Source organism: Charadrius vociferus, unplaced genomic scaffold (genome assembly GCF_000708025.1).
Source record: "Charadrius vociferus isolate BGI_N301 unplaced genomic scaffold, ASM70802v2 scaffold54, whole genome shotgun sequence".
NCBI lineage: Eukaryota > Metazoa > Chordata > Aves > Charadriiformes > Charadriidae > Charadrius > Charadrius vociferus.
Window position 1 is genome coordinate 672242 of NW_009648350.1, and position 14795 is coordinate 687036.

Consider the following 14795-nt stretch of genomic DNA (forward strand, 5'->3'; position numbering starts at 1 on the left):
CTTACAACACAAATTGAAAAGTTTGGATTTTTCTATCCTGTACTTCACACTTGTGAAAACGCTACAAAGACCTTTTGGAAGACTTGTCTGGGTTGCAAATACCCACTTTATAATGCAGAATATTTAATCTGCGTATTGGGTAACTAGCGAGCGCATGCTTCACGTCTTAATGAAACCAAGTGCTTGATTACACAGGCAGTGTTTGTTTGGCCTCTTTCTTAAAAACAAACAAACCCCCCCAAACCCCCCCCAGTTTAGGCACTAAAACAAACACTTACCTTTTGATTACAAATTTTATTCTGTTGCCCACTTGAATTATTTTTTCAAGGCGAGGGATCCCGTACCAGGAGGGACTCCTAAAGGGGATGTTCTCTGGCAGCCCTTCAACATAGAGGTCAGTAGGATGGGCCTCAAACGTCTGGTAGGGAACAGCTTTCGGCTCGGTGCTCCCCAAGGCCTCGGCTGTTAGAACAAACCACATCCAGAAACCGGGCACTTTGGCCATCAACCCTTATTAAAAGCCAACTAAGCTACCAAAGCTTCAGGCAGCTGCAATCGTGATCTTTGGACCTGGGACAACGCAGGACATCTAAACCCAACAGATTCCAAGTCTCAGCACATCAAACCCATAAAAATTTACCATATGGTATCACGTTGCTACTGAGCAGTCCCAATGCGAGACTGAAGATTACTGGGCTCCTCACTGGGGCGTAGTACAGTGGGTTTATGCAAAGTTTTTAATCTATTATAGAGCATCACGCAACATTTTATTCTAGCTCTTATGAAGTCGTCTATTTTTTTATATTGGAGAGAACATAAAAATCCACCCAGAAACGTTCTAACGCTAATCTTAATGATACCACAATGGAAATAAATAAGTAAATGGTTGTTTTATTCAGCATCAAAGGAAAAATAAAACCAAATAGGAAGTAACTGAGAGCAATTAGAAGAGCTGTACATATAAGATTTATAAATTTTTTTTAACTATGAATTTACCTTGTTGTATAAGCAGTACAGTAATAACAGTCTTTTTCACTCAACTGTCAGGATTTTAAGTATTTGAAAAAACTGATCAAAGGTCTCATTCATGAAGATGTTCAAAGGAAATAACAAAAGCAACCTTCAAGAAACGCAAAACCATAAAAGGAAAGAAAATAATAGTACTGTACTCACCAAACTTTTTACAGAAGAGTTGATCTACCATCTTTCTCAGTTTGGTGATTCTGGCATACCACTCCTCTTTCACTGTATTTGAGAGAGAAACAGAACAAAGACAACATTCCCTAATTATTTTGGTTATATTTTCAGTTATTCAGTTTACAGCAGGCATAACCATCCTGCATTCTCAGGGAACCCAGAAAATACTATGCAGAAGAAGTCTGGATTCAACTTGGAACTGGGAAAATTATGTATATAAAAAATGACAGAATATTAAAACTGTACAAAAATACACTGAAACGCTGACAACCTCTACAAAATACACACAGCGTATCGGCATGAAGAACTGCAACGCCTTCATCACCGGCCTCCAATCTGCAGGTGCCATTTGGAGATGGGATTAGTTTTTTGCTAGTTTCATTTTCTAAAAAATGATCTTGATCTTCTGTGCAGAATTTGGTACACGTATGGGATAAAAACTTGCTTTCAGGGAATTTTCACTAAGCGCTGACAACCCCAAAGCAAGCTTTTACAGTGCGTGCACAGAGCGGTTTGCTCCTCGCTGTATATTCATGTTGGCCTTCCAGCATCCATTTCTCCCCCTGTTCACCCAATACTTTATAAATAGTGATTAATAACTACATCAAATGACTCTAGGGATTATGTCATCATTCTTGAGATGACGAGCAGCTTAGTTCCAACCCTCCAAAATATTTCCTTGACACTACCTAAGATGTGAGTTAAGTCATAATTTAGACACAGGACCCAACATGGGGCAGCTACATAGAGTAGTGTACCCTGGTCAATAAAACAAGATTCAATACAGTTTTTCCATCATTTTATCACTTGAGCTTCTTCGCTTATCGGCTGATATACACGCAACTTTGGAGTTCACAAGACAAAGTTTTGCACCTGAAGACAGCCATGAGTTTGAGTTCTGCTCCTCCAGCAGAACAGAGCACAAGGGTGACGTTAGTGCTGTCACATTTGGTAGCAGGAACAGTAACAGCTTTTGTTTCTGTTTTGTCCTGTGCACTCATCATTTGGGACTGTGACCGGCACCCCCTGCTCCCAACCCCTGGTTAATATGGTCAGGGTAAGTAATGCCATTTGTAAGGTAAGCAGCCATGCTCTGACTGAGCGGGTCACGTACTCGTTTCCTCTCCCTTCATTCTCAGATGCTGAAGGTCCTCTGAACCAAGCAGACAAACCAAACAGATTCCTTCTTCCCCTCCCTACCAGACTCAAGGTTCCTGGGCGCCAGACCGATTACTCCCTTCCTCACCAGCACTGAAGATGCCAGGCACCCGGCCAGCCCGGTCTGGGGATGTCCCCGGCACGGGACAGAGAAGCGTAACCGCACGCGGGGCACTGTCTACAAAATCCAGCAGTTACGACTCACCCTTAAGGGGGAACTTGGATGGAGCTGCTGCCGGACAGTGTAACCCCCCATGGCCAGGGATGCCTTCACCGCCCTCTCCTTCCTCCAAGGATTGAGTGACTCATCTTCCCATCATCATTTTTGAGTCTAAGTTATGATTGTTCTATTGGTACAGCAGGCCATGTATTAAGATCTGACCCGATCTGCAGAAGGTCTAGGTGATTAGAAACCACAGGTTAAGTTGTATTATAAATCCTGTATTCTGCTACTTATTAATTGTGCTACATGGATTCTTCTTCAAGAAATCCCGTGCCATTCCGGTCTGTCTTGGAGCTGGTATCAGTTTTCTCAGGGCTTTGGGGCTGAGGCCATTTCATAAAACCTTCCTGACCTTCCATCTTAACATGAGAAGGAACTTCTTTACTTTGAGGGTAGTGGAGCACTGGAACAGGCTGCCCAGAGAGGTGGTGGAGTCTCCCACTCTGGAGACATTCCAAACCCGCCTGGACGCTGTCCTGTGCAACGTGCTGTAGGTGACCCTGCTCTGGCAGGGGGGTTGGACTAGATGATCTCCAGAGGTCCCTTCCAACCCTGACCAGTCTGTGATTCTGCGATTCTGTGACCAGCCTGTTTCCCACAGGAACACAAAACCCAATCATCTTTCTACTGCCAGTCCAAATACCACTTCTGTACCTGTCCCGTTCCTCTCCTGCTGGGGACACAAGCTCGCACGGGCTATGGAGAGAGCGGGACAGTGGACATGGAGTCGCAAGCAGCTGAGAGCAGCGGCTGGTGCCACATAGCTCGCTCTCTCCTGACATGGCAGCAGACATGAGGGGGATCAGAGGAGCCTCAAGTGGCGCCAGGGGAGGTTTAGGATGGATATTAGGAAAGATTTCTTCACAGAAAGGGTTATCAAGCATCGGAACAGGCTGCCCAGGGAAGCGGTGGAGTCGCCATCCCCGGAGGTATTTAAAAGATGTGTAGACGTGGTGCTGAGGGACATGGTTTAGTGGTGGGCTTGGCAGTGCTAGCTTAATAGTTGGACTTGGTGATCTTAAAGGTCTCTTCCAACCTAAATGATTCTATGATTCTATGAGATGATGAGCTACTGGGAAATGAGGAATCCAGACAGGGAGAAAAGAAAATGGAGGGAAAGGAGGCTCAGCCAGCTGCTGTCTTCTCAGCTGTGTTCCCTGAGACATTATCAACAGCTTTCACAGATGTTCTCTTCTCTCAGAAATAACACAGAGGTCACACATGAATATACCATCATTATGAATTAGTGAAGACAAGCAACATAAAGTGACTGTTCGTAACACTGTGCCATCAAAATGGATTATCACTAGTTTTCTTAGCTACAGGGGCTTTACAGGATGTGTAATGTACCTGCTTTGTCTTCATAATCAGTATAACCATATTAAATATGACAAAAAACAACAGAGAAAAGGGCTAATTTAAAAACCCACATAAGAGTACAGTTAAGTTGAAGACTCAGTCATTAGCCTACCTACTATTTTTGTAGTCAAATTTGGTGCTCGAAGGAACAGTAGGTTATTAAGACTCAAGACACTAGGTTAACTTACATTGCAGGAAAAGTTTAATTCCTACACACATGTTAAAGCAATATCCTTATGACATGACTTCTTTGCTTAATTTAGATCCTTAATTTTCACTTAAGTACAGTGTTTGATGTATTTTTTGCAACAGAAAACTGAGTATATAATAGAACGCAGTGGTGCTGCAGTATTGCAGATATTACCATTTCCGTGCTTGTATCCCTGTCTGAACTAAGAATTTCACTGGTATTACTAAAATTTCACAGTTAAACCAGGCTGAGGTTGCCAGTTAGCATTTTGGGGTTGGGAGGAATTTGTTTGCTACTATTGCTTCAGGCATACAAGCTTTCAGCACCCGGCTTAATTGGACAATTAAAAAAACGCCCCGAAGCCCAAAAGATGCTAGAATAAAACCGAAGAGAAAAACCAAGTCCAGGAAAGTAATCTACCAACTAGGGCCCATCCACAGGCATAACTCTTTCAGAACTTGATTTTTTTTCCAAATTAAACTTTCTTCTCCCATCTTGAGGAGAAATGAGTTCATGGGTGCAATTGCAACAAAAATCTGCTCCTGTAGTCTTGTTTTCACATGGTCATTTTTGTTACCCTCGGATGGGTGCTCAGTGGAGACAGAACATGTGAGAGCACTCATCTGCTGAAAGTACTCCTGATGGCAAAAGTGGTTAGAACGCACTGCCTTTGCACTGCCACTTGAAAATGGAGTCCCATCATCCCAGCAAGTCAAATGCTACAATAATAAACATCACTATAACCAGTAAATTCACTATGCATTTCAGTTAATCTAATTTGGCAAATACCATATATAAGCAACTATGCCACGATACAGAGAGTTCCCGACCCAGTAAGCTCTATCAAATATGGAAACTCCTGCCTTTTTTTCTGTATCTCATCCAACTAACACTCAGCTCATTGTTTTTCCTTGTGGCCAGCTGAATCAAACCAGTTGAAAGCGTTAGTATTGGTACCACTGGCTTGGATAGCCAGTCGAAAATTGCTGTCCCTTTGTAGCTAAAGAAAATTCAAAACAAGCGGAATTATTTGCAATGTGTTATTAGTAAAAGCAAACGCTAGCCGCCACTAAGCCTGACAAATCGGAAATCGTACTGTACCTGCACAAGTCACACATTTGAAGACCTACCTCCTGCAACTGGTTTGTCCAACGGTACATCTTCCCGTGTCGAATTCAAAAGCTCATGCCTAGAAGATTAAAGATACATGCTTTAACAGTGACGTACGCTTTGATAGACCAGAAGTTAGAGCATACAGTTACAGCCTCTGTAGCTAATACGAGTTACCACTGAAGGATCAGAAAAAAAAATAGCAGGGGACATCACGATCCCCAACATTAAACTCCAATTAACACCGAAGTATTACACCAGCTGGTTGGAACCCTACTGACAAAAACATTTTCATGCCTAATACCTATATCCATCCCCCTGAGCCATACCATTTCACGGTAACATACAGATTACATTAAAATTATCTCTGAGGTCTAAGATGCACTTCATCAGAAACAAAAATCCAAATAAAAAATTTGACCTTTAAAAATGAAAACCTCAAAGCAGACATTTCTGTTTCTTGAATACATCTTGTTTTATCCATATCAGAGCAATAAAAAAATTTAAAAATTCAGACATTTCTCACAGACCTGAACTGTTTTTTGAGCTGCTCTGGTTACCACACACTACAAAACAAGTGGTTTCTACATATATCCAAGGTCTCCTTCATGGACACTCCCTGATCTACCTCCAGACACACCAAGGACACGCATCCAACTAAAACACAGGAACCAGGAGGTATTTTGGCCTCAAGCCTGCGCTGGGAGATGCCATACACAGATATGGCCATAGACTCCTCAATACAACATTCCAGCAAGAAAAAATAAAAGCCCAAGCCAAAATTTAGGGCAGGATCCTCAGACAGCATAAAATACCCTCAAGTCTATGGCTTTCAACATGTGTTACAGCTGCAGAGGTTAAAACAGTCCAAAGAGATCTGCCCATGATATGAAGTCCGTAACATTAAAGAGATCTATCCAGATCTCAGTCACCACCATACTGCTGTGGTGATCCAATAAGCTGAATTTCTCAGAGTGAACATCAACTAAAAAATACTCATCGGTACTGCAAAAGAATACACGGGTAGAAATCACTTGTAAGTTCTTGATGACAAAATGAGGCAGAGTGGAGCCAGCAGAAAACAATGAGCACAAAAATGAGGACAAAAATGCAAAATTCCTTACTTCTTAATCACAAACCGGATCCGCTCCTTTGCTAGAAGTATCCTCTCGAGACGGGGAATGCCGTACGTGGATGGCCGCCTGAAGGGAATTCCTTCCGGCAGCCCTTCCACATATAAGTCTTCCACGTGTGACTGGAAGAGTGGGTATGGGATAGACACCGGACCTTTTGCTTTTATAGCTTGAGCTTAAAGAAAAAAGGAGAATAAAAACATTAGACTAGCTGGTAGCTCTACTCAAATTATCTGTTTGCTATCACTCTGAAAAACATTAAAATTAGTAGACAGGTAATAACACCCTCAGCACATTTAAACGTGCAAGCACTCCTATTTGGGGGGGGTTGTTTTCCTTTTACAGCAAAATCACTCTAATTCACAGTAAACAAGCTGCAGACCTGCATACATATGCAGATTCTCCTCTTTTCCCTTTGCTCTATAAACATTTAATAACAAACACTGCACCTGTTACAGTGAAGTTTCACAGTATTTTGGTTTTGTTTAATAGCGTGTTTTGAAAGATGAAATTACCTAGATTTAATTACAAACAAAACATGTTTCATTTCATTAGCTGTGATTATTATTATTTACTGCTACTATTGGGTTGCAAGAGTCATTAATGCCCTGAAGGAAGGGCACACACCCCTTCTTTTGAGAGAATTTCCCAAAGCTCTGGTGCATTTTAGAAATCCAAGGAATCACTAATGAAATAAACAATACACTTCTACCACCATCAAAAAAAAAAAAAAGCATGGCCCTACTAATGGAATCTTTGAAGCAAATGAAAAGCAAATAACAGATTCACCCACAGCTGGAAAATAACCTCAATGTATTTCTTTAAGTTATGAGGACCGTAATCACATCAAGACACCTATCAGGCTGGCAAACACTGGAGAATGGCACGACGGTTTGCAAATACCAAGAGGGCTAATTTCTTCATACTCACGAGGGTACGTTAATTTTGCAGGCCATGCAACAAGAATTCTCTATTACCATCTGACTGGTCTGCAAATAGTTTGGTACATTCTGTTGTTTTGCTATGGAAATCAGCGGCAAAATTTATTTGAGGAGAGAAAGGCCAAGCTAAGGCCGAATTAGAGTACAGCGATGCTGGGGCAGGGTTTCTGAAAGCAGAACTACTCAGGGCACCTTTTCAAGCAACTTAATGTAACACAAAAGCGGCCAGTGGTTCAGATACAAAATGTTTCCGTTAACCCACAAATTCTTAAAAGTAAAAAAACAATTTAGGTTTTAAAGGCATTTGGGTAACATACTCTTCCAACCACTTGGAAGCAGAACAGTTGTAGGTACGATTATCACAAAGCAGGGAAGCTTTGAAAACACCATATGTTTCTTAGTCTCAGATTCTGACGAGACCCAAGTATCAAACTTTTAGAAAACTGCGCGAAGAACTGTGTTTCGACGGGACTTGGTTTCAACTGCCAAACAATAAGGTGGCCAAAACCAGGAAACAGAGAATAGATACATACAAAGAGGGGCCCAAACCTGAAGATGACTTTTAGCAAAAAGACTAAAGAAACCCTATTCAAACCTGTGTCAAAGGAGCTGCAGAACAATCACCGAAAGAGCTGTGGTGTATCACACCAATCCTTCGTTAAAGTAGATTTTTATTGCAGTCATATACCTCTTCCAAGAAATTAAAAAACATTATTCTCAGCCCTGGAGACTGTTGTAGCAAGTGGTGAAAAGCGTAACAAATCCAGCAGACGAGCCTCAGATGGGAACGAGCGTTTGTGAACCACAGTTAGCCGCAGGAAAAAAGATCAAGAACATCACTACAGTCCACATCACTACACAGCATCAAGTAAGAACAGCTCCAGAGTAACAAAAATCCTGTTTGTTTAAATAAGGAACTAACAACAGGTGAGTTTTTAAAAGTGAGAGTCTTTATTCCTCTTAAATCAGCAAATGTTTTAGCAAATACTCTTCAGAGTATTCAGCCTAAGAACACAACCGGCATCGCGGTCTGCAATGAGGCTTCTTAGATTTGGTACCTTACATGTTTTTGCATAGAAGCCCATTGAATATAGGTTTCGTTTTTATATATAAGCCTGTACTGGTGAGTCGCTATCTTGTATTTACACTAAAAAGTAATCCCATTTAGTTTGCATCTAAATACAAAGATAAATATATTTTCAGACACGTCAGTTGTACCGGAGGACAATGACTGAGATTGCTAAAGCAACTCTGGAGCTCCAGAAGCCAACAAACCTGAGGAGCACTTTGGGGATTCCGGACATCCGTAACTCATTTCAGTAAACGGGAAACTGCATGGCCATGCAGATAGAAAGAACTGGAATCTGATATGGAATTGGTTTGTGACTCAATGAAATGTTGTCATCCACAGGAAAAAAGAAGATCATTTAATATCCTCTGACCTGCTATGGAAAGTCAGGAACAGCTCTGTATTCAACAGACTCCACAGGAGATTTTTAGGCTAGCTATGTGCAAACACCAAAACCGAAATTAAAGCAATTCACCAAGAATTATGCTCCTTTCTAGAGCAATTAAAATACTGTGAATAAGACTCTGAACTGTTTTTCCTTGGTGTGAGTTCCTTTCAGTGGGCTGTTTAAATGTCAGATGATAGTAACACCCAAAACATGGAGTAACGCCAACATCACAAGGTCCATTCCAAAAGCACTTCCCCTTTTCACGGCAGAGAAGCAGCACCATTTATTTTGCAATTTTTGCTGATGCTGTGATATGTGGACACAAAATATGTCTAGGTGCAACATTTGGACACAAATTCAAGTCTAACACGTGTGCTTCTTTTTCTTTCCAAGAACCATTAACATATAATTGTTGCTTCACTGCAAATCAATCATAATCAGAAAGGAACAATCAGTCAGTGGTAACCTCTCCCCAGAGCCATTTTACAAGATTATTTCACTTAAGGACTCAGTGTAAGTACAGAAGAAAGGCCAGCTCTCTCCAATGCGTGTGCCCGAGATGTGAGCACACTGGCGCTCCAGGAAACTGAGTGCAACTGAAAAATAAAATCAAAGTTTTGCACTTAGGTGCCAAACAGGCACCCAAATTTGAAATTTTTCTACTCATCAAAAAAGCTACTTTCCCCAGGTTTAAGTCTTCTAATAATATTTAACCCTTTGGTGCTGTCAGTACTAATATGCTCCTAAGCCAGCAACAACACACATGTCGGAGAGCTGTGATTTACGGCGTCACAGGATTAGAGGCAAGTGTTTGGGAAGGAGGGTTACACATACCGTATTTTTTTTCAAACAGCTCTTCAACTTGCTTTCTCAAGTCTGTAATTCGCGCGTTCCATTTCTCTGCAAAGAAAAAAAAGGAGGACATGTCAGAGTACAAACGAGCCCGAGAATCTCTTGTAAAATCCACATTACCGCTAACTGAAATATGCGGCGTGCTTTTACTGCTCACCAGGTGCCTGTGGAGTACAGTATAGGTGACACCTTAAAATATATGGATACATTGAGAAAGAAAAAGGATGGAAGAAAATGTTTAAGACGACCTCCAAAACTTGTGCAGATGTTAAAACAAATTTAAAAAAAAACCTCAAACCAACACATAAACCAGGCTAAAGTGACTTCCAAAAATGGTTTCTCTCTGATGGCTCGGTCAGCAGCTCTCACCACCACCAGGGGTAAAGTCAGTTTGCAGCCGCTGTTGATAGTTATCTAAATCCGGTCGCTGAAAAGCCTAATTAGCGAAGCTTGATAAAGCTTACAGTGAGTACATGAAGTTGTTTTGGCATAAATCTGTACAACTATCTGGGTCAGGAGGCATTGTGCCATCCTCTACCTTAATCTAGTATTTCTCCAAGTCCTGATGTTGCAAAACATCCCCATAAATCCTATTTCTGAAAGAAGATGCAGGCTGCAAGACAGAAGTTAGCCAAATCCAATCATGTGTTCCATGAAGAGCTGGATTAAACGGCAGAATCTGAACATCTAATTTTCTGCCTGTGACAGAGCGCACGCATTTTCACAGCTTTTTGTACTATCTCAGTGCTTTGAGGAAAATGCTACAACTCTTTTGTGGATGTTCCCAGATGCTGGCTGGCCTTTAAGAATGAGTTAATAAGCAAATGTACTTACAGCTTATTTCTTACACTAAAGACATGAATCTAGTAACTGCAGAGGCCAAAAAATGAGGCCATTTAAGCTATTACACTTCCAATTGTGGAAAAATCTTTAGACAAGAGAGAGGATTGAATTTTGAGTCTGTACCGAAAGGGTTTTAAATATTAATTTTCAGACCAATGTACACAACTTTGGTGGCCATTTTTAAGCTTTTAGTTTTTAAATGTAATTTCATGGATATCAAGATAACAGCATGCTTCAGATGTAGGCAAGAACAAGGCCTTGTTTAGAGGGGAAAGGGTGTTTTGGCACACCGCCTCTCATCCAGACATCAACTCTTCATTCTAATGACCTGGCGTATCACCTACAGCAATTAACTTGTTTATATTTTGAATAACATCCTTGTGGATAAGTCTATATAATTGCTTCTGCCACCCCTTTTTACTGCTATTCTGCAACACACAGCTTCTTAGCTGATAAACATGGCTTGAGCTCAATGTCTTCTACTCCCGTGTCACTTCAAGCTTGCAGTGTTTCCCTCTCTAACTGCAGATGTACAGCCAGATGAAGCTCCTTCTGATTCCAGCACAACCACCAACTGCGGTTTTTTGTTGACCAACAGAACAATGGATTAACAGCAGCTTTACCAGTAAGAGTAGGGAACTTACAAGTCAGAATTTACTGGCTTAAAGGGGAAACCCTGCTTTACTCAACAGAGCTGGTGAACACACACGGACAGTCCCGGGACAAGGGTTTTGAAAGGCACCTGCGCGACTCCAGATCGTAACCCAGAGGAAACTGGCACAGACTTGAGATCCCTTCCGTTCATCAAGCTCTGATGCAGACTCAGCAAACGACCTCCCCTAACACAGGCTGAGTTTTAGGGAGGAAGGGAGAAAAGCCAGAAAGAATGTCATGCCGTATTACAAAGCAACCATGTAAAACCATATAAGTAATACTCTTCTGAACACTGGTTCTCGCTGCAATTTTAGGAGAAGCTGCTCACGCTCAGCCTGCTCCTCCTCTGCTTGTTAGCATGCTCACAAGAGCAGTCCTGCATGAGCAATGGAGTTGTCCAAGCGTTGTTTTTCTCATTTACCAAACCAATCACCGGCCAAATATCCCACACGGATCTTTTCAAGCAACTACTTCCATGCCCCTCTCCCTCCAGTGGAAACACTACAGGGATTAACAATCAAATACACCACAATACAGGCATGTTTATTTGGAATGGTGGATACAGACAGAAAAGGCAATTGGAAAAAAATCATAACCTGGCTCACATTTTGATCAGCACACTGAGTTTTTTAGCTAATTTGGTATTTTATGAGTAAATTGCCAAGTTAGGCTACAGGGATATTTCAAAACTCAGAGGGGTTATCAGGTACCTAGCATGTTTTTTAATCAGATTGTCAGCATTATTAACCCCTTGCATTCAGCCCAATTACTGTAAAAACATTCTTTTGTCACACAGTTTGTGCTCACATAGCGAAGTTGAAGACATACCACAAAGCTAAGCTGACATTCTGGTTTGGTAATCACCCTCTGCAAAGCAGTTTAACTCTCCCATAGGCACCGAGATAAGTGGTGGTTTCCTTCTATTCCTGTATATATGCCTTCTGATACCTGGGAAACGCCATCCCAATTAAATAACAATCCTGAAAACTTCCTCAGCCCATCCACAGTCTCTGCAATTTATCCCAGATTCAGACATCCACTGCAGTCGGGGCAACCCGTACATAAAATGATGCTCAGGTACTAAGCGCCATTCTATTCCTATCAACACGCCACCCGGTACTCCGTGGGGAAATAAGATGGAAAACACACAACTCCACACATGCTGCAGGCGGGCAAAACCTGTCTTCAACAGCGTGTCAAAATGGGAAATAACTATACGCATTTCCTATCGCTCACCGTGAGACAACAGCTAAGGGGACTTTTTTCCCCACTAAGATGGTATGACACAACTGCAAGACACAACTCGAAGCTTCTGAGCTTTTGATAAAAATCTCTAAGAAAGCAAAAAAAAAACCAACGTAGGAAGAGATTTTTACTGACAATGTCAGTTCCTTTCAGCAAAGGTATTTTTAACCTTAAATAGTTGGTTCAGAAATATCTTTGAAATCAAACCTCCCTTCCCAAAGATTCAATCAATTTCTATCAAGCATTTTACCAGACACTTTTCATTCTCTCCCTGCTTACAATTATTTTGTTTTCCACTTTGTTTTCCTGTTTTCACGAAACTAAGAGCACAGCACATTACTCACCCCGTTTCTCAAGCCGCTTGGGGTACCTGACCTCTGACTCAATGAAGACATGCAGGAACTCTCTCCAACTCACCGCTATCAAATATCTGGATCTCATCAGAGCTATGTAAAATAGTGAAAGTGCTTATCAGACGAGGCAGGTTTCCCTCTCAAGCACTTATACCTCCTCTCCAGTCTTCTCAGTGTGTGTACCTTTGTCATGCTGCAGCTATTCACAATAGAATTAAACACCTCCTTTCTCCCGTCCAATTATCTTAACATTCAACTTCATTAGACACAGGTGCAAAGTATTCTGAAACGCCCGAACAGCAGCACCGCAACTGCCAACAGTTGCCCTTTTTCTCATTACACCAAATGAAGTCTACTTCTCCAAAGTTTCTCACGCTCATTTTGTGTTTTAACCAGACCTTACAACACCGTAGAGCTACCGCTCTCTGTAGGTGAACCCTGAAAAAGAATAACCTCAACACAATTTTGGAAGCCCAGGAATAAAGATCTCTGAACAACCTCTGAGCTGCAAAACACTGTAATCTAACTGCATGGCAGGTGCTTGAGAGCAAAGGTTTCTTGAGAATAGCTCACAGAGAGAATCAACCAAGCCAAGGCAGAAGCAGCAGCGAGCAGGTAAGCTGTGAGACGTTCCTTAACCGGTGTTTCAACATTGCAAGCTCAACTCAAATTTTCATCATCCTAGTACTTTATTACCTTTGCTCTCCACGTCTAATCAACCTCACCGTTTATTCCCTTCAAACTCTGCTGGCCTGCCAAGCTTAGACGCTGTCTTCTACTAAGGGAATATACTCTAGCAAATGCTTCTGCAGTATTAACCGCTCCATCTTCTCTACTAATGTTGCCATTATGTTCTCCTGACCCAACCAAAGCTAACTAATGCTACATGTGGAACTGCCTAGTAGTATCAATGATCTTTTGAGAATAGAGCTCTCAGCAATGTTTTATTCATTTTCACTGAAATTAGCACGGAATAGCATGTTTCACGCAAAACAGATGCCAGAAGAGGTTCCGTGGGGAGTTTTCAATTGACCTCAAATCCCAGGATTCTTAATAAACATCTCAAACACTGTGCCAAAGGACACGATTGTGCAGAACCTTATAGCGGTACGCAGACTCGTGGGCTATCTGCCCAGAAACCAAAGCAAAACAAGAAATCAAGGAGAGGTATGAGGCTGCAACAAATCACGTGGGAAGTATCTTCAACCAGACTAAGGACAGCGTGTGGATGCATTTCTGCAGTCAGAGCTCTACATAAGGTATCACGAAAGAAGACTACCAAAAAGACCCAACTTTTTGCGTGTCCACAGGGATCAAGGCAGGCTACCCGGCACAACACTCATTTGATTGCCTTCCCCAATGCGGTTCCCCGCAGCACATCTTCACTGTTCACAGGACGTATCAGGAGAGACCGGCTGGACGGGCTCCCGACCCCCCTTTTGCCGTTATTTCAGTACAGTAGTGAATTCAGTCTGATCACCTTGTCCCAGAAATCAGCTTACAAAAGTCTAGACTTATTTTTATTTTATTATTTGCCATGTCTATTTAGATGGTCACCTTGAGTAATGAGAAATAACATATGATGATGATGATTATACTGCTGCAATACATCTACAAAGAGCCCAGGGCTCTTAAGTGAATACCTGCACTGGTATGTCTTACTCCTGCAGGGTGAAATTGTCTAATACCTTTTTATAAAGCAAAGCAGAGAGGCAAAATAAACTTTAATTTGTATCTTACCAAAATTGAACTCTCTCACTTTTCTTTTCCCAGTATTGGCAGCTTCATTAGCTGACTCGGTGTTCTTCGGTCTCTTGTTAGGGGGCAAGTAGTCGTCATCATCTTAAAAAAACACAAAAATATCACTGTTTTAATGTCCAGAGAACTCACGCGCAATGTTGGAACTGCTTCGAATTTCAAAGCACTAATGCAAGTATTGAACTGTCCTTTATCAGGGCATCAAATTTTGCAACGAATTACTTGTCTGAGTAACTTAAGAAAGCTACGGGCCTGCGTAGGAACAATTTGCGTAAGAGCAGCAACACAAGGCATAAGACAGCAAAATGCAAAGCTGCTTCTG

General features: G+C 41.7%; 1 protein-coding gene across 1 annotated transcript in view; it reads right to left on the bottom strand.

The window, feature by feature from the left end:
• GTF2I (general transcription factor IIi) overlaps nucleotides 1-14795 on the bottom strand; it is a 66789-nt gene that overhangs the window by 17773 nt on the left and 34221 nt on the right. Inside the window, exons 11-16 of the mRNA XM_009885101.1 lie at nucleotides 14456-14557; nucleotides 9603-9668; nucleotides 6362-6545; nucleotides 5258-5316; nucleotides 1174-1245; nucleotides 279-462 (exon numbers count right to left, since the gene is read on the bottom strand). Coding sequence (XP_009883403.1) covers nucleotides 279-462; nucleotides 1174-1245; nucleotides 5258-5316; nucleotides 6362-6545; nucleotides 9603-9668; nucleotides 14456-14557 — 667 coding nt within the window. The remainder of the gene's footprint in view (nucleotides 1-278; nucleotides 463-1173; nucleotides 1246-5257; nucleotides 5317-6361; nucleotides 6546-9602; nucleotides 9669-14455; nucleotides 14558-14795) is intronic.